The 25,573-nt window shown below is 35.7% G+C and overlaps 1 protein-coding gene and 1 long non-coding RNA gene across 6 annotated transcripts in view; one reads left to right on the top strand and one right to left on the bottom strand.

Moving 5' to 3' along the window:
• Positions 1-25,573, top strand: part of CSMD1 (CUB and Sushi multiple domains 1) — a 1,148,093-nt gene that overhangs the window by 782,484 nt on the left and 340,036 nt on the right. For 4 of the 5 annotated variants that reach the window (XM_040551456.1, XM_040551454.1, XM_040551453.1 and 1 more), the window contains one exon: positions 4,807-4,928. In XM_040551456.1, the coding sequence (XP_040407390.1) occupies positions 4,807-4,928 (122 nt within the window). Of the gene's footprint in view, positions 1-2,603; positions 2,715-4,806; positions 4,929-25,573 lie in introns of those variants that run through there. The other variant, XM_040551458.1, reaches the window with a different exon arrangement.
• Positions 11,562-15,650, bottom strand: LOC121067240. Its single transcript, XR_005818193.1, has 3 exons — positions 15,570-15,650; positions 15,024-15,208; positions 11,562-11,957 (listed from the first exon to the last, which is right to left on the bottom strand). It is a non-coding gene; the product is annotated as an uncharacterized LOC121067240 (long non-coding RNA).

Raw genomic sequence — 25,573 nt, 5'->3', positions numbered from 1 at the left:
TATATATAACAGTATATTTTCAAATATCTTTCTGTAGCTTGAAACCTGTTAACAAAGTTGATGAGCAAAGATGCAGAAACAAAATTAAAGAGCTAATTCCCTTTTAACAGTTTAACATTTTACTTCTTCTATAATCAATTTACCATGTTAAACATTTTAAGTAGAACTAGTTCAGTTTGACTAATTAGTTAGGTTTAGGTTAAATTTTTCAAACTGAAGTCCTGAATAGGAGCAACTCTCAATCATACTGTGTTTCTGTCTATCCCAGATACTCACATAGTCTACCTATTTTTTTTGTAATTTCCCTCCTCTTCCCTCTGTTTTTCTGAACCTTACAAATGACCTAGCCTTCTGATTTGTAAATACTAACCCCCCTCGCCTCCCCTTTGATGTGCGGGGAGACCATTGTTTTTCTGTGGGCTCCTCCATGGGCTTGGGCTGCAGCATGGAGATATGCTCTGCCATGGGACCCATGGGCTGGAGGGTGACAGCCTGCTCCACCAGGGGCCTCTCCACAGGCCACAGGGGAACTTCTGCTCCATGCCTGGAGCACCTCCTACCCTCGTTCTTCACTGACCTTGGGGTCTGCAGGGCTGATTCTCTCTCACTCCTGTCCTCCAGCTGCTGTGGCACAGCAGTTGTTTTTTTTTTTTTTACCCCTTCCTTCAATCTGCTCTCACAGAGGATGGAAACTTGTGGATGGATATTAAGACTGCTTAACAGGTGAAGAAGCAAAGCTGCACATGCAAGGAAATTGCATGTGCAATAAGGAATTTATTCAGTATTTCCTACTAACAGGCAGATGTTTAGCTACTTCCCTGGAAAGCGGGGCCTCAGCACAAGTGACAGTTTCCTGGGAAGACAAATGTTATAACCACAAAAGTGCCTGCTTCCTCCTCCTTTCCCTGAGCTTTTGTGGTAGAGCATGATATCATATGCTATGGAATATGCATTTAGTCAGCTGAGGTCACCTGTCCTCATTCTATCGCTTCACAACATCTTTCCCCCTCCCAGCTCATGTGATAGGGAAGCAGAGTGAGGAACAGCAAAGGCCTTGATGCTGTGCACTGTTCAGCAGTATCTCAAACACTGGTGTATTATCAACATTGTTCCAGTCTCAAATCTAAAACAGCAACACATGGGCTGCTATGAAGAAAGTTAACTCCATTCCAGCCAGACTCAGTACAAAAGTCTATAAAAGCTCAATAAGAGATTTTATAAAATTATATTATATATATATGTTATATATATATATTTGTTTATTATCTAAAATAAATGATTACAAGCTATGTAACATGGGTAATGTTACACAGGCACATTCATGTAAAGACTGAATATCTAAAACATAATGTTATATCTAAACAAAAAATCTAAATATATTCTCGTAGTAATTGGTTTCACACTAATGTAGAATAATGCATCCACAGAACTCCACTGTTCATTCTTGTGTTTTGTTTTTTCTCTCTCCTGAACTTGTTCTTGCTTGCTAATACACTGTAGAAATGAGCTGAAGTAATTTATGCATGGCAAAAGTAACGCTCAGCAAAAAGGGTCTATTTGCTTCTGAATTATCTGTGTGTTGTTACTAGTGTTTGCTGTTCCTTCCAATTTATTATCTGCAAATATCTCTATTATGCTTTACTGCCTCTAGTAAACTGCTAACAAAATAGGATAAATTAGTCCTATACCTCCATTAAAACCTCAGTCCAGAAAACAAGTTGCCTTCCTCAAACATACTTCCAAAACTGGAGCTAAAATTTCACAACTGTCTGAGGGTTGTTAGACGGCTGCTGGAAGTCATTTCTATGTTTTCTATGCACAGTAATATTGTTTAATTCTGCTTTGTTTAATGGTGTATAATTCTGGTTCAATATTACAACACTGCCTGTGGTGCACATTTGTGGATGGTGAGAACTGAAAGATACAAATTTTATTTGCAGGCCATATTATTCCCAATCCCCTTGCTGAACTTCAAGATGCCTGTACTCCTGGTGCTCACACCAAACATTTAATAATAAAATACATGATACAAAACTATTTGTCACATTTTGCAACCAATCATCAACTTAGCATGGAAAAGCTGATAAGCTAAATGCAACTACTGTGGGCTTAATGACTTGCAGCCTAAAAGACTTAAGGAAGAAGATGAACTTTGTGTTTATCCTGGTGACTAACAAAGTCAACAACAAAAATCACAGGAACTGTGTTTTCATTAGCAAGCACCTTCGTTATTTACTCTGAACAGTAGCTATGTTAAGGAGAGTACTCGTCAATGGGCTGCCAGGATGGCACCACTCCGAGGTGGTCAGGGCTCAGCAGAGCCCAGCAGCCAGAGCCCACCCCAGCCCCAGGAGCAGGACACCCAAAGACACCACTACAATCCCAGCCACTTCCCTAGGGCTGGGACAAGGCAAGTCAGGGACAAAGGCCCATGGGTTGGGGTCAGGATCAACAAAGTCTGTCAGTGAGTACAAATATTGCTGCAGCAGAGCTGCAGGCAGATACTCTTGAGGCATTGCTCAGGCAGAGAGTGGTAGTCCAATCCCACCCTGAAATGGATCCCCAGGGCCCACAGCCAGGTGTGGTGGGAGGCCCCAGGTGGAGGTGGTCAGGGCAATTTAGGCCCGTTAGTAACGTCAGGAGACAAATGGTGCTAATGTCAATGGTCACATTTTATTGAATTCTACCCAGAAACCTGATGGCAATACATTATTGTAAGTGGGTCCCTCAGTACAAGAAGGATATTGAGGTCCTGGAGCATGTTCAGAGGGTTATGAAGCTGGTGAAGGGCCTGGAACACAAGTCCTGTGAGGAGCGGCTGAGGGAACTGGGGTTGTTTAGTCTGGAGAAGAGGAGGCTTAGGGGAGGCCTTATTGCTTTCTCTACAACTACCTGAAAGGAAGGTATGGGGAGCTGGGGGTTGGCCTCTTCTCACAGATAACCAGTGATAGGACTAGAGGGAATGGCCTCAAGTTGTGCCGGGGAGGTTCAGGTTGGATATTAGGAGACACTTCTTCTCAGAAAGACCAGTCAGCCATTGGAACAGGTTGCCTAGGGAGGTGGCAGAGTCACCATCCCTGGGGATGTTTAAGAAGAGGTTGGATGTGGTGCTTAGGGACATGGTGATGATCTTGAAGGTCTTTTCCAACTTCTATGAATCTACGATATATAAGACTATTTAACATTTTTTTCTGTAATATTTTGCAGTAACTGCATTTCCTAAGCAGATCTCCAGGCAGAACTTAAATTGTACTTCTTGATTTCTTCCTTGTGTTGTGTTTTTTTTTTGTTTGTTTGTTTCTTTCCCCTTCCCCCCCCCCCCCCCCCCCCCCCCTTTTTTTTTTTTCCTTCCTGAACCTCAAATAAGAGACAGATAAGAGAGTAAGAACTTGACCGGAAGAAAGATCTGAGAGAAAGGGAGATGTTTCCAAGCGGGTAGAAGAGATGGTACAAACCGTGTTTGAAGGCTTGTTGTCACTAAACTTTACCTCTGATTAGTTCCTACTGTACTTTGTGCTGGATGAATTAAATTAATAATTGTATGATAGCTGGGATGCTAGAGGTGACTAAGAGGCAACATGTAGTGGGATACTTAAATGCGATTAGTTCTTTTTTTCCCCATATTAAGCACAGCAAACTGTTTAATAAGCCTCAGTGATACTTTGGTAGAATTATCTATGTGGCTTAAGGTGCTTTGGTTTTGGCTTGTACTGAGATTATTATGGATGATTTCCTTGTGACGTATCTAAACGTGATGTGAAATTCATAGAACTACATTAGGACAGTCCCTATCATAAAGGTAGCCAGACGTTTTCACAGAAACCTGACTCTTATCTGACTCAATGGACTATAAAGTTAGTTCTCAAAGTCCAGTCAGTCACAAAGGACCAAGGGCTGGTAACAGACTGTGGTGGAAGGATAGAAAATCTGAAAGCAATTTTCCTGTAGTTTCATTATTTCCTATTTGTACCAGTTACGCTTCCATTAATGTCTAAGATGAGGCTCACAATTGATACTTTATTCCCTATAGCAAGTCTGAGAGGGAAGGAAATGCCTCAGAAAATTCAGGAAATTCTTCAGAAAAGATGAAAAGTAAAAATTTCCAAAATACCAGAACTATGTTAGGTACTTTAATCCAATATTCAGGAAAAGAGAATGACCATTTATTAAGGAATGTAGCCATTCCTATTGCAAGTGTTGGAACTTGTGTAACTGAAGAGTCTAAATTATATCAAAAATTATGCAAATAAGTTCTGAAATTCAGGTATTTGGAGATATATGGTATCTAAGTACTTAGAAATGGTATGGTTTAGACTTGCTTTTTCTTAGTGTGTTGCCACAGTGCTGTGGTACCAAACCCAAGACAGTAGAATTTTAAAAATATTTTGTGTTATATAACTCCATTTGATTTCTCTGGAAATCATATCTAAGTATTTTTAAAATACCTTGTGATACTAAAATATTTTGGGAAGCTTGACTATTTCAGAAATTATGTCATTAATGCTTTTTGGAAAGTAACTTTCAATATTCATATGGTAATTCAGATTAATTTGCCTAAAGTAAAAATGAAGAAATGTAAACATTGGGCTGATTAAATGAAAAGCGCCAGTATCCTTCCTCTGCATGTAAATGTTCAGGATTTTTTTTTACTAGATCAAATATCTTCCAAGGGAGAATGTTTTAGAATATTTCAGCATTGTAATTCTTTCATAAGAAGTTGTTGTTAGTGCTATGGCAGTTTTATGAATTTTGCTTTTGACTGGTTGTTTTAATTAAAATAATCTTATTCACTGTTTGTCATTTTAGCTAGAACATGTGGTTCTAATTTACGTGGACCAAGTGGGATTATTACATCACCAAATTATCCAGTTCAATATGAAGACAATGCACAGTGTGTGTGGGTCATTACAACGACTGATCCAGAAAAGGTATGCTTTTTTCTTTGTCTCAATTGAAACTCAAGAACTTTTGATCTGTCTTAAAATTATTTCATGTGTATTTGAACAGATGTGTGAACCAGTGAGAGTCTGTGTGTTCATTTAAATGTGCAAATGACCAGAAAAGAAATGTTAAGAAAATATACTGGGATCTACAAAAAAAAACAAAATCATTTTCATATCTGTGAAAATGTCCACTCAGAGTAATAGGTCTCAGTTACAGTTTCCAAATTATAAATGATTTTTAAATGAGATACATAAAATCATATTCAAAATAACATATTGCTAAATTAGTTGATGGATTTTTCAAGTTGTATCTTGATATGTAATCATCATTCAATCTCTTCACAACTATGAATGATTTTACATAAAATAGTGGCCATAGTTAAATGTTCTTATTATATTGCAAAGCGACAAGGTACATATCATGAAAAACAGGCAAAAGTATAAAACTATCGCATTGTGGACCATTTTACTGCAGAGGAACTTCTCTGGGAAGGGTGTTTTCCAGTAGCAAACTGAACTATTGTATTTTATTCAGTATGGCAATTAGAGGTGACTATTTATGAATGCACTTTGATTTTTTTTAAAGTCATTAAATTTTACAGAAACTATTAAGTCACATAACATTTTTAAATATGGATAAGCACTTAAATATGAAAAATGTCTGACAAATACATCTACTCCAGTTTATGTTCTGTAGTATGTAGTCTCTTTTATTTTGTAAAATGCAATATATATTTCACAGGAGAAAATGTAATTCTGCATTAAAAGAAAATATGTGAAATTTATATTAAGAGAACAGGCTCTCACTACCTTAGAGGTGTTTTTATTCAAAACTGTTTCATTAATGTTTCATTCTAATTTTACTTTTCAAAAATATTAATTAAGCGTTGTTTTTCATATTTGTGGTAAAATGAAGATAGTTATCTGCTTGTTGGTTGCAAGAGAGTTTAACTATAATAATACAAAAATTGGTACAGACTCTGTGGTGCTATTTATTAAGCTGTATAGCATATATGTTTTCTATGGAGGTTCTGAATTTTTTGTGAAAAGCACCAAACTTTAGCCTACTACAGAAATACCTAAGTTCTATTCATTTTATACAATATAACTGTCTCTCGATTTAAGATTTTAGTAGGGTGGAGCTCAATAGCATTGGTGTGGATTAATTTATTGCTCTATTTGATTGACTTGAAAAGGCACTCCAAAGTAGCTTTCTGTGGGCAGGCTGATAGTTTATCAGTCACAAGAATACGCTGAAAGAGCTACCTACCCAAACTGATCAATTCTTATGTTCAAAATGAAGAGATATGAATAGAAGGCTTGAAGCTTTCACTGGGGGGGGGGGGGGGGGGGGGGGAAGTCTACACTACTTAATCCAGCTGGTTGGAAGCTGGTAAAGAGTGTTGCTAACAGGCAAATTGAGGATCACAATGTAGGAAAAATATGTTAAGCTTTAAGGTTTTTAATTTCAAACTATTTATCAGACATGATGGGTAATAGGGAATTACATGTATTTTATTAGTCTTGGATTTTTATAGCAGTGAAATAGAGAGAGCTTTTTCTTCACTTTATGCATCTCAGAAGGATAGATATTTGCTTTAGGACCATGACGACTCTGAATGTGCAGTCTTGAAATCAAACATGCTTAAGATATCCAGTACCCTCACATAAGTTGCTTTCACGTAACTTCTACATCATCTTTATTAGTATGCGTCAATACAAATCTAATATATTGAGATTTCTATCCCCAAATAACTAAATCTAGAGTTAACACACATCCTTTGGGATAATAAAGGGTATAAAGGAAAGTGCTTTTATTTTACAGACTATCTGACTCAAATGGAACTTATTTTTCTTTGAAAGAAGTAGTAATAATCTTGCTAGTATTTTGAAACCTGTGAACTTTATAAAAAAAAAAAAAAAAATCCATTACAAAAATAATTTCCAGGCTTCCAAAAGAATAAATTGATTTTAAGATGTGCTGAAAGTTGTGCAGAATTTCATCCCTGACTTTTGTTGGAGTTACAAATGACTGACCTCTTGAAATTTGAACGGTGTATTGAAGGTCCGAGCGTATATCGAGGAGCCTACTGTTTTGCCCTTCAGGTTTGAAAATATTTATGAAAATGGTTAGGGTATGTACTTCATTTTATTTTCCAAGAATGTAGACAGTTCATGACATCTTACTGTGTATTCTAAATTAGTTTTGGCTTATTGTAGGAGTGAATTTGTGTCCTTTCTTCTGGTTAGTTTATACATAGCATTTTACAAGATAAAGCACTATTTCCTCTTGCCATGACATTCAGTGCAGTGTAAAGAATGTCATCTATTTGAAGAGGTGCACTTGCACAAAAGAATGGAACATAATGTGCTGGAATATTTTAAATAATATATATATTTTTTGAATAACATGCAACACTTTACAAACTTGGCATTCTGATGCTGGTGGGAGGAGACTATTAAGGAAAATTAAAGCCAATTTCAACTTCCTGCAGGGACAGTCATATAGTTGCAGTTCTTAACCAAACATATCAAGATCGTTATTAGTTAGACATTTTTCTAACATTTATTTGCCTTTAACTGTTCAACACAATTTTAAATTAACTTTGGTTCTTCTCCTGTTCAAAGGTATGGTATTTCTGTTAGTGCTCTGTTTATTTTGAAGCATTGATTTTCCTCCCATACCATTTATTTCTTTCCTCTGGGTCTCACTATTGTAGCTGCTGATCAGCATCCTACTGAATCCTTTATTAGAGCCTTAGTACTTGTACTAAGCTTTATGGTGCCCTTCCGACTGTCTGTCAAGTACACCTTGTAAGTTATACAAATTTTGGGTAACATTGTTTTAGTTGTTCTGTTATGCAGTTTCTCATCTTTTTATAACCAGTTTCTTTGGAATGCTCTTGTGAGATCTTACTGATCTGTTGCTATTGTATCTTTCTTGTTGTTAGGGTAGTGTTTTCAGTATGTTGCAAGTGTGACTCTATCCCTTACTGTTCAAATTAAATTGTCAGGCTGTGCATATATATATATATATATATATATATATATACACGCACACTTAATGCCTTGGGTCTCCTGCTGCTTTCACTATTCTGTGGTAATGCTGCTAGGTGCAGTGGCTCTGGTTTTCAGCTCGATTGTCTATAGGTGGGACAGTTTTATGTTGTTTCAGCAATGATTCCTAGTCTAGTACAATATTTTCCTGGCTGACTGGGGTTATGTGTAGTAGATATGACATGGGCTACAATAGTTCTTAGTTTAATGACCTTGTAAATAAGAAGGGTGTTCCAATTGCAGGTGGGTTTGTTATTCTTTTCTGAATAATATACTTTCTCAGCAGTACAAAGCATAGATATTAAGTTAAATTTGTCTGGACCTGGCAGCTTTATTTCTTAGTTGTTCACTGTAGTTGCCCAAACTGAAAACCCCGGAACTACAGGGAATAAGGGAAGCATCACGTACACTTCTGTAGAGCTGAGTCCTCAGTGTTTAGAATAAACTTGGCATACACCTTAATATAAGAAGATATTTCTGATTTATTGCCTTTCAAAGCACATAGTGGGGGAACTTTAGGAGAACATTCTTACTTGGGAAAACCTTCCCTCATTCACAGATAGGGAATACAAATGTTGTTAAGCTTGGTTTTGAGATAACTTCTTTTGAGATAAGTTGTTCTTGCAATGTGCTCTGAAACAGCAGTCTTACTAAGAAGCATATAATAACCTTTTTTTTTATGAGACGATCTTGCTAGTTCATGGATTGGTTCAAAGCTTGTGGTAGCTTAGATCTCATCCATTGCTGACGTCCCTTGTTTTAATTTGTACAAAACGTACAATTCCTCAGATTCTTACTTCTATGTAAATAGGAGGCAATAATTTGCAATGAATTCAGAACCTTTGTGTCAATAGACCAGTGTGCTCCAGTTAAATGGCATTATTGTGCATTGTTTAATATTGGAGTGTTATTTAGAAAGCCTACTCATAAATAGCCTGTTTCTTCAAAGCATTGTTACAGACAGCGCACCTCTTCTTTCAGTGTCTGGTCAGACCATGCTGCCACAAGTAATAGGATGTTTACTGATATGTCTGACATCTACAGCACTTGTAGTCTCATACACTTCTCTGGCTGGGATAGGAATATCTTGCTGAGTATCATCTATCTCGTCTCTACAGAGTACCAGAGTGCTGCCATAGTATTGATTTTTCTCCCTAAAACTGTCCTTTTTCTGTACTACAGAGTTTTGAGCAGCAAAGACCTTAATCACTAAAAATGTATAGATCTAAGAACTACTTACACTACAGTTCTGTTTGTTCTTGACAACATACAGGCTCATACTAGTGCTTTGCTCTAATTCTGTTTCATAAGTCCCAGTATAGATTAACAGAGTGGGAAAACAGTGAAAGCATAGTTTTGTATACTCTTTTGTCTTTCACAAAGTGTAAACTGAGTTTTGTGCCATTTTTAAATGTGCTCAGTAGTTTGTGCACATTTGGGGTTTTAAGAAAACTTGTTACTGTAAAATATTTGAAAAAATCTTTTTTTACCTTTCTGTTTTGATATGCTACCTACAAAACAGTTGTACTAAATCAGTGAAACATAAGGTTGAAAAGGGTATTCCTGTTATAGCAAGCCAAAACAGGAGGTATTTTTGTACTATGGGGCATGCTGGTGTGCCCCCTGGTGGGGCATCTTGGCCTCCCACCACTACCTGTCTACATTTATGATGTACCTACAGGGTTTTAGGCTCCTAACTTACCAACTGAAGTTAAATATGAAAAATCTATTCTTGAAAGCATAGAAATGTGGGGTGAGTAGAGATACGTGGTGTACATCTGCCTAAAGAAAGTCCCTAAGACTTGGCACAATTAAAAGTGCTGAACGCAGTCCCGAGAAGATCATTTCAAGTGTTGGAGCCCTATATTACCATATCTACCTCCTCCTGTCTTTAGTTTACTAAGGACCTTTGACTTTTGACTTGCTGTAGAGGATGAAATGTTAGCTAGCTCTCCTGTGTATAATGCGGAAGCCTCCTTGGTTATTCACAAAGAAGCAATCCCATTAGTATACAAATTCCTGTACTTTATGCAAGATGGCTCCCTTGACTTTCATCTAGCTAGGGAAAGCTATCTCAGCAGTGGAGGAGTATCTGATGATATCATTTATTTCTTGTGCATTCCTGGAAAAGTTACTGACATTTCTCTTTTTGATTCTCTCAGCCCCTTCTCATATGTATAGTCCAATTTCTTTTGTTGATCCTGTTTCACACTTAGATGACAGATTTTCACACAGATCATGGCAGACATAGGAAAGGATTATTTTGAAGAGGATTGGCAGATATAATGGTATTGTTCTGATATTTATTGATATTTTGATATTACTGATACAATCTACTGCAACTCCTTCTTAATTATTTGTTTGCTCCTGGAACTGCATTGATGAAAGAATGACATAAATGTCTTAGTTATATCACTTTTTATAACATTTGAGCTTGTAGCAGTTTGATTTCTTTTTAAACACTAATGTGGTTTTATGGAGGATTATAATACATTGCATTAATTTAGTATGGATATAAATACATTCTTTTTTTACTACAGAGGCATGTGTACATTATGTATGGTCTTTTTTTGTCAAAAAATAATGTCTTTAGTTTTGCTTTCAGGATATCAGCTAGGTCTTCTCTGCCAAGGCTTATCTGTGGGGCATGAATTTTATAAGCTTTAGATGGGTCTAAGTGTGATACGCTGAGTTAGAAATAGTGATTTAGAGGGAAAAATGGTATTGTTAGAAAAATATACGTGTGCAAATGTCAAGATGGAATAGCTGACGAAGGAGAATCAGGATTAAATTTGTTGTGTTGCTGCCTTTGAATTTATAATAAATCAGTATTTCAGAAAGACAGTTGGAATATATTAACTAATAATGCACAGCCCAAGAGAAACAAATCCACACTCCAAACAGACTAAATGTATTAAAGCACGGCAAATTTTTAATTGGCAAGATTAAGTCACATACACGTGGCTTAGCGGAAACAATTTAAAAAACAAAATCAAACAAGCAAAAAAAAAAAACAAACCTTCAAACTTATCAAGACAATTTTGTAAATACAAAAGCTTGACGCATTTCAAGTTTTCTCACTTTCTAGTATAAAGTCAAGGAAAAAGAAGAAAAAAATCCCTTTCAAAAGAGGGCAATGTGGAATATTTTCACTATGATATGTTTGCCCTGTATCTGCATGGGTAAAAATTATGCAAAACCATTACTGTCACTATTTTGTTGAAGAATTACCGTAGCGAAAATGATTTGTATTTGATTTTATCATAGATTGAATGGCCTGTAAAATTAGTTATTTTAAAGTATTTCTTACAAAATGTAACAAGAATATTCCTCTTTGTATCTGTTTATTTGATAGTTAAAACAACCCCCTGATGAAACAATACAAAATAAATAAATAACTCTGTAGTATGTAAGCCTGCCTTTTTGATTTCTTTTGAGTCACAGATGCTAGAGGTAGTCTTTAAAGGTTAAAAAGATAGTTGCCCCCCATTTTTTCCTTAGAGGAATCTATCTGGTCAGAGTATCTTTAGAACCCCCATTTTTGAATTTAAACAGGCCAGCTTTGTTCATAGGTCTCATTACTTGTTCAAAAATATTGTGGAAATTCCTGGGTAAATGTTGAGAGGCTTTTTTCTTCCCTCTGACGCTTGCTTCCTCTTCCTCTGGTACTTGATGCTTTTGTTTTCCTTTGCCTCATTTTCATCTTTTGTGCTGTATTGATCTCCACTAATTAATGTGTTACCTTTAACCATTTTTTCTTTTTCACTTTGTATATTTTAAGAAAGGAGAAGACTGAGATACAAATTTAAATATAGTGTCCTAATGGTTTTCACGGTTTAAATTTAGCCCAAACACTAGTACATGAAGTAGTCAGATGATTTTTTTCTTTGTCACTACTTCCTGAGGTTTGCGTGGGTCCACCTCTCAAGCCTGTTAAGGTCCTTCTGGATGGCATCCCTGTAAAGTAATTACAGTACTATTCAGCATAAGAATATACCAGTTGGTGCACTGACTTACTATTTCACAAAAAAAAAATATATACATTTAATTTCTTTCATAGTGAAATGATTTCGGGCAAGTTTATCAAATAGAGTATCAATTGGATTTCTAAAGCCATAGGTGAATATCCATTGAATATATATGTAAATATAAGATGCTTTCTTAAGTACTTTGTATTCACGCATTACAGAAAGCAAATTAACATATTTGTTAGTCTTTTGCACATACATACATGTGCAGTCACACAGAGATGAAAAATAAATAACTGAATATTTTACCTGCACAATTAAAAGCATTTACATCCAGTGACAAAGTCATTACCATTCTCTCCTTTAATTCAGGATATTTTCTGACAGGAAAATCTCATAACAGAGCATGCATTAGATGAGAATGTTCTGCCACTGTTTAAAAATAAATAAATCCTCCAATTAAACCTCTGCATACTTACCTTATTTTTGTTTCTCCTATAGTTTAGTTCTATTTAAAATATATTCCCTGATAGTTCTTAACAGTTCTTACAAAGAGAACAACGTATAAACACAGGATATCAAAATTAATGTATTGATGTTTTCCCCTTGAGGTTGAAAGTGTCTGCAGCTATTGATAGTAATCTGATCTGACAATATCCTTGGATGACATCGTTGTTTATATAATATATGTATACACGTTTGTGTGTGCGCATATACAATAGATTGACATATATTAATTATGTTTGTGTGTGTGTATATATATATGTATCTTAGGTTTACCAGATATTCTATAGAAATTATCTTGGTGCAGACCCTGTGCAGCTCACATTTTTTGCTCAAGGAGATCAGTGCTAACAGAGTAATTTATGTATTTACAGTTCTGGGTTATGTTCATTTACTTTTCCTTAAGGTGCAGATGGTCAAAGTTTCCTGTGTTTGATATTCACTGTTTGTATTCTCTTTCAAAAACTTTTCCTGAGTAACTTTTTCTACTGGGAAAATGCCAGCTGAACACTTATAGGTAAATGATATGAAATTCTAAGAAATTCACATACTACATGTTGAAGAATATACATAGAAAAAGATCATCGGATTTTTAAAGTAGATTAGTATTTTCTAAAAAGTATTTCTGATCCCTTTCAGTCTTCTTTAGCAATACTGTAGATCTGGTATTTCACATCGCTGCAAATAGAAGCCTCCGGGTATTTACATAATAAATTACTGTCAGCACTTCATTTAATTAACTCACTTTGGTGTATTACTGAATAGGAGCTTCATATTACAAGTAAAGAGGCATTGGGGAAAATACTAAATGGAGGATCAAATCATCACATGTACATTAAGATGTACAGATCTTTGATTTCAGGAAGATGTAAAAGAGGAAGGATAGAGGTAATTGTACTTAATGGAATTTTTACTTAGTACGGAAAATAAAATATGGTTTTCAGTAAGTTATTACAGAATAAAAGGTTTAAGTGCCGTGAGGCATAAATGGCACTTGAGTTAGTGTAATAGCTGAGAAGCAGCACGGGGAAAAACAAGTTGCAAGAGTGTACTTTGTGGCCTGTGTTAATTTCTCTGTAATTTAAAGCCTTTAAGTGCACTGCCTCAATTAGTTTTACTTCTTTAGCATCTTTCTAACTTCAAAGTAAACACCTCAAAGTTTATTGTATCCCACTTAAGATCAAATTTGCTTCCTGGATCTTGTTAAGTAAAAGAAAAAAACTTGAATGATCAACACTGACTACGGCAGGTGGTCATAGATCAGTGAATAACTTATTGTGCCCATTTTTGTTCTTTTCCTTCAGGTTTACGCAGCACTAAAAAAAAAAAATAAAATAAAATAAAATGAACAGCTTTTTAAAAAAAAACAAAAAACTCTGGTCTATAATGGACATCAAATTCCAAATGTACAACCTGGACAAAATATCAGTTATAGTTGATCCCACTGTATATCGATGACTAACACTGCCAAGTCATGGTAGAACAAGTAAACACAAGATGAAACGTAAGAAATTCTGGCCATGTATTAAGCAATGTACTGTGATCTCAACACTCATTTAGTATAGGAAAAAGTCAATAACTGCAGAAAAAAGAATTTATATTGCACAAGATAATGAGAATTTTGACAGACAAGTCAAGAAGAGGTGATAGACACAGGAGGTGAAGTGACGATGTTCTGATTTGTCACCTATACTCATGAAAATACTAAAGAGTTTGAGCCTTTCTCAGTGACAGACTTTTAATGAGTCATTAATATTCTTAATTTCTTACTTGTCTATATGACAAAATTCCAGATTTTATGGAGGAGGGTATTATAACTAAGACAGACACAATATGTCTTATCGAAATTCCAAAGTTATTCTGTTTGGTCAGCTGTTGCCAAGTAGAATATTTAATAGCTTTTTTTTCCTGCTGTTCACGGGGTCTGGCAATTAATTTGGGGCATCTTGTTTCTATACACAGCTAGTTTTATTTTTTCTCTGCAAGTCGTTATTGAAACGTTTCATTGCATCAATGTAATAAACTTTGTGCATAAAAACATTTAAAACGTGTTAGAATTTACTGCAAGTTCTTACTAGGACAGGCTATATGTAATGGAGAAATCCAAAATGCTATTTCAGACTTCTCATGTGATCAAATTATTACCTCAAGGAAATCTGACTTTGATCAAATAGACCAATTACAAAATTAAATCTTAAATTGTTCTGGATCATGTATTAGATCACCTCTTCTTTCATAGCTGTAGTCTATTTTCTTTCCTCTTCCATGTTATGGAATAAGATATATTCAATCTACATAAGATTTTTATCATTTGTAATTGTAACTTGTAACCTAAAACTCGTGTCTTTCCCAGCGTACTTTAAGAGCTCTATAGATGTTCACATTTATAGAGTTTAATAAATGTCGAGATCACAAAGCAATATCTAGATTTAGTCTCTAGAGGATAACAGTATGGAGCAACCTTTTCTTGATAACCAGTTTTAAATTGCTTAAAGGGTTAATGTAGATATGCTATATACACATTCCACTCTCAGAAGTCTTCTCTTCCTACCTTTCATCGTGTCCCAGAGCTTTAGTAATGTCTGCAGGAGATAAAGAAAGCAGATTTCAAGGCAGCTGATGCACATGCTCCAGAGAGGGAGCAATGGGACAAGCTCCCACCTTAGGAAGGAGGGATGGTGAAGATGCTTCTATTTCTGGACATACAAAGGCATTTCACTTCTTCCATCAGTGTTGCTGAGAAAAGAGAAAATGGAACCTAAAACATTGCAGTTAGTTTTCTATTTAAACAGTAAAATCATGCCTTCTGAGTTGTGTATGCCTTTCAAAAAAGGAATTTGCTATTAGGATGGTCATCCCTTTCCTTTCCAGATGGCAGATTAGTAGAATGAGATTCCCCAGCTTGGTTTCCTTCTCCTCCCTGTAGGTGGTAACCTTCATCACTATGACCTATATATATACATTATTATATATAAATATTTAAATTTATATATATATAATATATTTAGCCCAGTTAAGAGTTTAGTCTTTTAAATGTCATCACTGGAACATAATTCATTACTAACCTTTCTGAAACATCCACAAGGAAAGATCTTACCTGTGCACCATCATAAAGCATTCAGAACTGAAGTGAGGTGTGAACAGGAGCTTCACTGCGGGAATAGTGTGTAGGTGGCTGTAGTTCTGAAAGATTAAAATGGAGACCAGTTCATTACAGTAGAAAGTATTTCTGCCGAAGGAGGAAAACATCTTAGGAGTAGTTCATATGTTCTTAATCAGTTCATATTTCAAATTTCTTATTGAAATTGGCAGAAGAAAATAACAGGCCATGTACAAGATAAAGTTTGTAAGCTGTGTAAATATGAAATTTACGTATTCTCAGAACTTCATCAAGATTGTTACTGTTCTCTTGTGGCCATTCTGTTTTGTAAGGCACAGGGCCTGTTGTCATGGCCTTGACAGACTCTGAATGGAGAATTTCCTTCATGAAGATCTTTACCCTCTACTACTTTTAGAAGTAGTTCTTCTAAGTAACAGTCTCCTTACTTATTTATTAGTATAAATACCTGGCATCAGAATGCAAGTCAAGGAGAGAAAAGTCTAATTTATTTCTCCAGTCAAAATTCAGAGGTTTCTAGCTGGCAAATCTTTATTATTATTATTATTTTATTATTATTATTAAAGCTGAGAAAACACGCTGTCTGTCTACCCTGGGTTCTCTACCCTGGGTTCACATGGATATCATGCAGAAATTTCCATCTGCAGAGCACCAGCATAGTCTCAGAGGGTGGGAAGATAAGAGAAAGGGAGATAGGACAAGATCCAAGTATTGCCTTCAGTTGTCCTAAGAGAATAAATTAGGCTATGTTTACATTAGCCTTAGAAGTGCAGTGCAACAAAAGCAGCTTTATAGTGCAAAACAGTTGGTGCTGTGGGCCTGGGGTCCATACTAGGTGTATTTTCAGGGTTTTTATTATGGACTAGTTCTAATGCGAGTCTGTCTGGAAAACACCTTCCAGTTCAGTTTCATCCGAGAAGAACTGTTTGTCTTCTCTGACATTGCTCTGTGGTGCAAACTAAAGCACAGTAAGTGGAGATACCCAGAGATTGTTTTGGAATTGCACCCCTGGTCAAAATGCTGATGTGAATGCATTTTTAAACTTCTCATGCAACTATCACAACGCATAGGGAAAGCTGACATTTACACGCACGTTGTGCATGCAGGATGGAATCAATTCCACGGCTAAACAATGAATGCTCAGAAAGGTCTGTTTAAGATTTTATTTTTTTCCCTTAAATTCAGACAAATCCAACCTGATAAAGCAGTTTGAAAGGCTGTCTATTACTCAGGGTATTGCCTGTAATGAATATTTTCTTGCTATCTATTAGTTGTTTGTCATTTGTTTGCTTCTTCCGAGGCAAAGAAGGCAGTTGTGCAGAGTATGCAAGCAGGCAGAGTATGTGTGATGTTTTAATTCAGTCTTTCACAGAGTTAATCCAATTCCAAGCACTGTTCTGTGTTGTTAAACTGTCAAGTTAACAGCTTCCTGAATGATCCTTCTTTTTAATTGTATCTTAGATATTTTGAAATATTTTGACATCTGCATTGTGTTTCTCTGTAATCAGGTGTTTTTTTCTCTTCCCTAATTTTAAACAGATTTACTGGTAAATTATTTTTACCTTGTACTATCTTTCAGAAGGTATTTCATGTATGCTGTTACCTATGTGTAATTCTATGTGCAAAACACTAAATGCTTACAAATATATACATATATGTCTTTATTAGCCACTTATTACCTCTTTAGAATCCCTTCCTGCTGTTACCATATCTGAAAGGAAAATATATACTGATAGGTTTTATTTTTTTTATCAAATAGGATATTCAGTGTTTGTTCTAGGTTACTTATTTTCTTTAATGGCCATTCAAATAATAATTAGTAAATAAGCTAATAACTATTTCTACTTGAAGTGAGCAGTGGGACTATTATGTTTCCAAGGTAATTGGTTAGCTTCTCCCCAAAACTCACAGCTACTGCACTCTGCAAAACATCATTGACTTCCACTGTTTCGTTCTGCACAATTTAGTTCCATCAAGAACAAATCAAGATATGAGACTGGTATATTTTTGCACTTGAGATACACTATATAGATTAACAATGCATTCTGCTGGTTGTTGCATTTAAAAATGGACTATCCATATGTTTTTCAAGACTCAGAGTCAAGACTTTTAGAGCTAGATGTGTGCAGGCAGTCTAAAGACTCGGTTTCCCATCAGAGAAATCTCTAGGGTCATTTGAGATTCTCTAAGTTCTTCTGCTTTGCCTCCAGGTGTGTATCTAGAAAGGCATAAATTTCCTATAGGTTAGGTTCTATCTGCAAGACCGTAAATACGTGTCTGATACCTTAAACCATCTCAGCATGAGATGTTTAATTGTAGGGAAACTTACTGAACTATCAGTGCATAAGCTTCACGTATTGCCAGGGGAGACTACACAGCAATTCAGCTCAGCCTGAAGCAGACACCTAGCTGCCAGTCAGGTGAACAGCTCATTTAGCTAAATTAACTGCAGTGAGATATTAGGTACCTAAAGCACCTTTGAGCACCAACAGGTGAACATCTACATGTAGGTGTTTTAGAGTTCTTTTCAGATGCTTCACAGAATCAGAGAATGGTTTAGTTGGAAGGAACCTTAAAAAGCATCTAGTTCCAACCCCCCTGCCATGGGCAGGGACACCTCCCACCAGACCAGGTTGCTCAAAGCCCCATCCAGCCTGGCCTTGAGCACTTCTAGGAATGGGGCAGGCGCTTCAAGGAATACTTCCTGGCCTCCTGGTGCTTCAGAAAATTGTGGGTATCTCATTGATCCTGTAACTTCAGGAAATGTATGGTATCTTACACTTTCAAATGACACTAGCTGTGCATTTAGATTTATACTGAATCCCGTCCTCATTACTGATTTCTGAAACACGGTTCTGATCACTTCAAATATATGTGTATATATTCATATTTCCTATTTAAATGAGGTAGAAGAATCATAACGGAGACTTCTTGGGTGTACCTGGTTTCTGCTGTGGGATACTTTCAATTTGAACAATATTCAGACAATTCAGAAACACTTTTAGTCATTTTTGTGTTTGCTTCTTTTTGTCACTTTATAAGAATTCTTCAGCGAATATCTTTGAAACAGCTATCAAGAGAAACCTATTAACAATTTATAAAGTTCTATGAGTTTGTTTTTCCAATTTGTATTGCAACCATGTTGGTAAGATACTGTTTTCAGCAAAATTATGTTCAATTCATGTTCTTTTAATTAGACCAGTCAAAATCCAATTCATGAATTTGATTTAAGATGTGTTAAAATATTGAGGGAGCTGTTATCTATTACACCCCTAGATTTTTAGTAAGTTAGTATAACCACTTGAATTATAGCAAACTTTATAATCTAATTATACCTGCTGTGTGTCAGGGGTTGGACTAGATGACTTCAGGAGATCCTTTAAAACATTAATTATTCTACGTGTTGAAAACACTTGGCTAATCCGAGAATCACTAATGTGTTCGTGTACATATTTCACATGTTTCTCTATGACTGGGCATTCATTTCTATTCTTACAGACATTAGAATTATCAAGCTTATCTTCATGACATTTTAAGTAAAACAGTGAGATTATAGACAATTTTAAAGAATTTACAGGTTTTCATTTAAGCACACTGTACAATGTTAATTTTGACTACTAAAGATATTTGATTGTGCAAGAAAAAAATTACATATGAAGTGCCACAGAAGTATTTGATAGACGCTGTTAAAAAGAATGTTTAATAATAAAAATGTGACATTATTCAGGAACCATGGTGCTTACCTGGTAAATATTTCAGAAAGGTTGATTTTTCCACTAGAATTTGTACTTTCACGTGGCTACTCTCATTGTTCAATCACTTAAGAAACGAGATTTTAAAAATCAATATTATCTTTAGGATCCTATTTTTTTCCTAGAAAGACATAGTAACATGTAATGATTTTATCTTCCAAAAGACAAAATTAAATTGAGATTCATATTTGAGAAAAATATGACAGCTTTAATAGACATGAGTACTATTTAGAGATATGATTTAAATATTTAATTATTGTCTTTAACTTCGGTTTTCAGTTGGACAATTTCATCATATTGGTGTCAAATTATGGTCATAATATTTTTGACCGACATTGTTCTAGCATACTGTTTTGTCATGAATCGAACTACATGTCAGGTTGAAGCAAAACTAATCCTATTCACCTGCAAGAAATACCCTTCCTTCTTATTCTGAATAAGACAATGAAATCATCTTCATGATTGCAGTAGCAGCAATCTAGTAATAGCTTTCAACAACAAGGGCAATGATATTTTGTTTGTTTCTTCGTTTGTTTTACTGTTTATTCTTTATAAATCTCTGTGGACATTAGAAGGTAAACACTGACAGAATTATACTCATCAGATGTATCCCCCCCACCCCCCCGCTTTCTTTATATTAATTAGAATTCAGAAAATCCGTAGTTATTTTTACAAAGTAATCTTCTATGTTATGAAGGCATGATGAAATCTGAAGTTCCTGTTCCTGCAACTGGGAATGATTGTAAGGTGGATCTTGTCAGACCTGCCTGGTCTGACAGAAAACTGATTAGTCTATATATGCCTTGTAATTCAGTGAATTGCCCTTCTAATGGCAGTTATAGAACAGTATGCTCACATACCGAATCCGTTACTATAAAACGGGGAGACAAAAAAGTGGGTATTATTGACATTTAGAACATTGAATTCTGTAACAAAGGTTCAACATTTTTGGTGCTGCGCAAAAACGCTAATATCACAGTCCAGAGGTCTCTGAGATATAATGGGCAGAATTCATCACCATAAGCTATTTCCTTAGACTTTCTACATATTCATATTTGCCCTTGATTCACATTTTAGATTATCTTACAATCGCAGGATGAAAAATGTTTTTAATAAAAAAGAACTGCTATTCTGTACAAAAACGCTGAGACAAAGAGAAAATTTGCAACAAATGTTTTGATAGTAGCACTTCTGAACCGTGTTTTATAGCAATGGGCACTTTGTAGTAATACAAAAAAAATGATACATGCTCGCACTGTGATCTTCTAGATCATACTGAATACGTTGACAAAATAAGAAATGTTTAATGCTGTTATTTCACATGTTTTGCTCCATGATATAGATTGTGGTAATGTATCTTAGAATAGTGTTTAGTTTAAATAAGGAACCCTGAATGCTAGTATCAAAATGACAGAATTAGTCTTGTGCAGCTACCAGATGGTCACCTCATTCAGAGATATTTTTCATACAAAGCATTGTGCACAATCCCAAAAGAATTAATATGCTATTAGAGCCTTTATTGAAGTAATTAGAAAAAAATCTAACTCTTTAAATCTAGCTATAAGCTTTTATGGAGGCTCAGTATATCTATAGACGTAATGCAAGCATTTTTTAATTTAGCTAATAAAAATGTCTATGAAATAGACACTGATACTGATAAAGAGAGAATAAAATTGTTTAGAAATGGCATTAGAGATCCACATTTAGAATTAATAACATTAGGGTAGGCTCAAATGTATTTTTTTTAGTATTGTTATCTGGATTTGTATTCCAAAAAGGACTTTGCATTTTTCTGTTTGAAGTGATTAATAGCAGATGAATAGGCAGAATTAATTTCCTTTATTATGTCACAATTGCATTTTGAAAAGTTTCTTGAAAAAAAATCATGTAAAAATACGCTTTTTGTGATAGAAAAGCAAGCATTGAGCTTTTACTCAATCTCAAGCGTATTTTTTTATTTCATTCTTTTACTAACAGCTCATGTTTCTTAACCACAGACAAAAGAACTACACAATAGGAAGAGACTGTGCACGTTATTTGCTGTTATTAATCCTTCTGAGTAGTGGAAACCAAACTACAATAGTAGCAGTAGTGAAGCTAAAAGAAGTATAACTTGTTGTGAACAACCTCATCTGTCGACCTCTTTTGCTTTCCACTAGCATCTTTTTAGTGACAACTAGTCACTAAACACTGTAACTTGCTCTAACTAATTATTCATATGTTTATAATTTATTCTTTATTTGTTCAAGTTTTGAAAAGATAAAAAAAAAAAAGCAACATTTCCTTTGTGAAAGACCCAGTGGTGCTTGGTAGAATCAGATATGTTTCATTTGATTGTTATATTTAAACCTCACATACTTCTAGCTTGCTTTTAAGACTGGCCAGCTTTGAACATGTTATTTTTTTGTCTGGGTACATTATTTAAATATTTTTAAAGGATAGCAATTTCTGTATGCTCAAGAACCTTTGCCAGAGCTTTCATATTAATGTCTTAGGTTGTCACCTATTTCTATTCAGCATGTAGGACGTATTATTAAGGGAGCTTGTTGATGTATTGTAAAGCACAATACTGGAACCGATTTGTGCTCAGTTCCCTGATCACCTGTAGCTATAATAAAAATGTACAGATCTCATTTGGACTCTCTCCAATATGTTAATGTCCCTGTTGTACTGGGGAGCTCAGAACTGGCTGCAGGTGTGGTGTTGCCTCACCAGTACTAATTAGTAACACTGATCACCCTCCTCTGTCCCTGACTGTTCAGCCAGTGTTCAATCCATGTCACTATCTGCTCATCCAGCCTGTATGTAAACAACAACTTCTCTATGAGAACCATATGGGAGACAGTGTCAAAGGCCTTACTGAAGCCCAGGACAACAATATTCACTGTATTCTTCTCGTCTACCAGGCTAGTCATTTTATTGTAGAAACTTAGGGCGTTGGTCGAGCATAACTTCCCCTTGTTGCATCCATGCTAATGACTTCTGATGACTTTCTTGTCCTTCATATGGATGGAAATGGTTTCCAGGATTCATTGCTTCATCATGACCTGACTGGATAAGGCCCTGACCAACCTGGTCTGAAATCATTGTTGACCCTGCTTTGAACAACAAGCTCAACTAGTGAGCTACCAAGGTCCCTTCCAATCTGAATTATTCTGTGATTTTTAAGAAGCAGCCTGATATATTTTCCTCAGCATTTTTTATTTTTTTTCTACCACAAAAGCCATAATCGCAACAGGACAAATAAAATCAGTAACGGTCGGGTGATACTGTGACTTTACTGGCTCCTGTAATTTCACAGAAATTGGTTGGTGTTTTGTTTTTTCCACGTGTGTTTTTTTCACTGTATGCTTTCAGGAGATGGAGTTATTGCTTATCAATTTTAGAAAAAAAAAGGATTTGAGTATACATCCTCTAAGTCTATTGTAACTCAGAGATGCTACATTATCAAGTGTATGCAGGAATATAATCAAATCTGAAGAACAAATAATTTTTTACTCAGATATCATTCAAGTTCAATATAATTTAAATCTGATTTGTCAGGCTTCTACATTTTTCTCATGTGACAGACTTATTACAATTAAATTTAATTTTACTTTAAAAATGTATGTACTACAAAACGCAAAAGAATGCAGTGCTGAATGAAAAGTCTTGATTGTGGACCTGCAGTTAGCGCTTTGTTCTACATTGCTCCATTGGAAATAGAATAGGTTTGAATAAAATTCATGCTTTAAATCACACACTATAAATGTTGGTCATTTCACTGCTGTTGGAGAAAGGAAGCACGTTGTATTAACCCTGCATCCTAGCCAATGTACAATCTTTAAGATTATAGTGAACTAAAGGATCCATGCAAATCCATAGGATGGTGAACAAAGCATTTGCCAGCTCCCTCAAACATCCTCCTCAACTCATACTCACTACTCACTAGCCTTTCTAGAAGGGAGCATCTTCCCTATGAGGGAAGGCTGAGAGACCTGGGTCTGTTCAGCCTGGAGAAGAGAAGACTGAGAGGGGATCTTATCAATGTTTATAAATACCTGAGGTGTGGGAGACAGAGGGATTTGGCCAACCTCTTTTCAGTGGTTTGTGGGGACAGGACAAGGGGCAATGGCCACAAAATGGAGCACAGGAAGTTCCGCACCGACATGCGAAAGAACTTCTTCACAGTGAGGGTGACGGAGCACTGGAACAGGCTGCCCAGGGAGGTTGTGGAGTCTCCTTCTATGGAGATATTCAAGGCAGGCCCGTCTGGATGCCTACCTGGGCAGCCTTAGAGAAGGAACCTGCTTTGGCAGGGGGGTTGGACCCGATGATCTCTCGAGGTCCCTTCCAACCCCTACAATTCTGTGATTCATCATTGTTTTACTAGTTTTGTTGTTTTCACTTTATGGGTAAAGATATTAGGCAACTTAAACAATGTACCCCATGTTGCTGTTTTGGGGAAAAAAAAAAAAGCTGATACTTAGATGACTTGAACTCTTCCATCACTTGTATTTCTGAGAAATAAATGATGTCAAATATTTATATTAATATTTTATACAACAAATAGTTTAGTTGATTGATACCTTTTTTGAAGTGTCAGGTCAAAACTCAACACAGCTTTGTGTTTGAGATCTTTTATAGAAGTTGACTAAAGAGGAAAAAAATCCTCCCCATCTGTTAGAGACTCCCAGGTACACTTTATTATGATGTCTGACTTCTTCAAAGGTGGTTGTTGATTCATGTTCAGCTTGTGCTCTATATCCAGATCTTCTTTTAAAGAGCTGTCAGCCTGTAAATAAGCAGTACATTTCACTTTTCTAAATGTAGACGCTGTTTAATGACACTTTTTTTTTTTGTTCTTATGGCCCTATTCTTCAAGGTCACTTTGCTTTCTCAACCTGGCTAACAGAGTACTTACAGTTCTTCCAAGTTTCAGGTTACGTACGAGCTTAAATACCGTGCTTACTATTTGGGCATACATCTTGTTTAACCAAAAAAGAAAAAAGAAAAAAAAGAAGCACATGAAAAAAATAGAAGTTTCTGTACATCTTTCGAATCTGAAAATGAAAACAGTTATAATTGTCCCAACAGCACTGACCCTACTCCATAACATTTTAAGTTAGACACTGTTTACCAGGGTTGCCTGTGAGGCTGTCGTATCAATGGCAAAAGCCTTACTACAGTCTCTTTTATTTCCTGAGATTGTAGGATCAAAGTTGCATGAAGTATTCAGGACGAAAGTTTATCTGATAACAAAATTATGTTCTCCATTCTATTTTATTTTAATAAATGTTAATGTTTAGTTCACTTCTGTCTGTACTAAGACTAAATTTTTGTGACATTATCTTTCATAACACCAAACTGTTACCCCTATTTACCAGTTTCCAATCCATCATTTTATTTGCACAGTTAAACTTAATTTTGTCTTATGCATCATTTAATATTTGTCTACATCAAATTTAATCTGCCAGTCTGTTATAAGTTTTCTCTTTTTTTTCCCCACATCAGACTCTCAGATTTATTATTTTGAAGAGATCTGTCATTAGCAAACTTTCTCACTCTACTGATCATTCCGTTCTCCCAGATACACCGTCGCTGTCCACTAATTCTGTTCTTCGCTATACTTTTTACAACTTTGGCCAGTAATTTTAGATATACAAATCTATTTTCCTAGATCGTATTTGAAACTCTTTATTAAAATAAAAATGGAATACTCCAGGCCTCATATACCAAAGCATTTTTACCTCTTCTTGGGTCAGGTATTTCAATCGTGCTCTCCTTTAACTTTAGTCACTTGCTATTTTTCATTTTATGACTTCTTCCGTAGTCACAGCCATTTATAACCATATAGTGATGACTTTTGAACTTCTTTCCTTATGCGAATTCTAGTACTTGTATGGTGGTGAACTAAGAGTTACTTGGCCACAGCTGAAAACTTTGACTAAATGCATGATTTGCAAACAGAGAAAAAGAGACCAAACAAACTCTGCTCTCTTTCTTGTAACCAAATAGCCAGCCTGGACAGGAGCCCTCAGCGTATAGCTGGTAGTTGTAGTCGCTCTCTACGCCATTGTCTCGTGCTTTCTGCCTGTCCTCCTCTCCATTCACAGCCAGACTGGCCTAACGTGTCGAAGAGAAATGGCATAAGATGTCTGTGCACTGGAATTAGTGGCTGGTTTATGGCGCATATAATTGTTGCTGCACCCCACCATACAATCAGTATTATTTATTTATTTTAATTTCTTT

The sequence above is a fragment of the Cygnus olor genome, chromosome 3, assembly GCF_009769625.2.
Source record: "Cygnus olor isolate bCygOlo1 chromosome 3, bCygOlo1.pri.v2, whole genome shotgun sequence".
Taxonomy (NCBI): domain Eukaryota; kingdom Metazoa; phylum Chordata; class Aves; order Anseriformes; family Anatidae; genus Cygnus; species Cygnus olor.
Note: the sequence above shows the minus strand (reverse complement) of the source record. Positions and strands in the feature narration are given on the sequence as shown.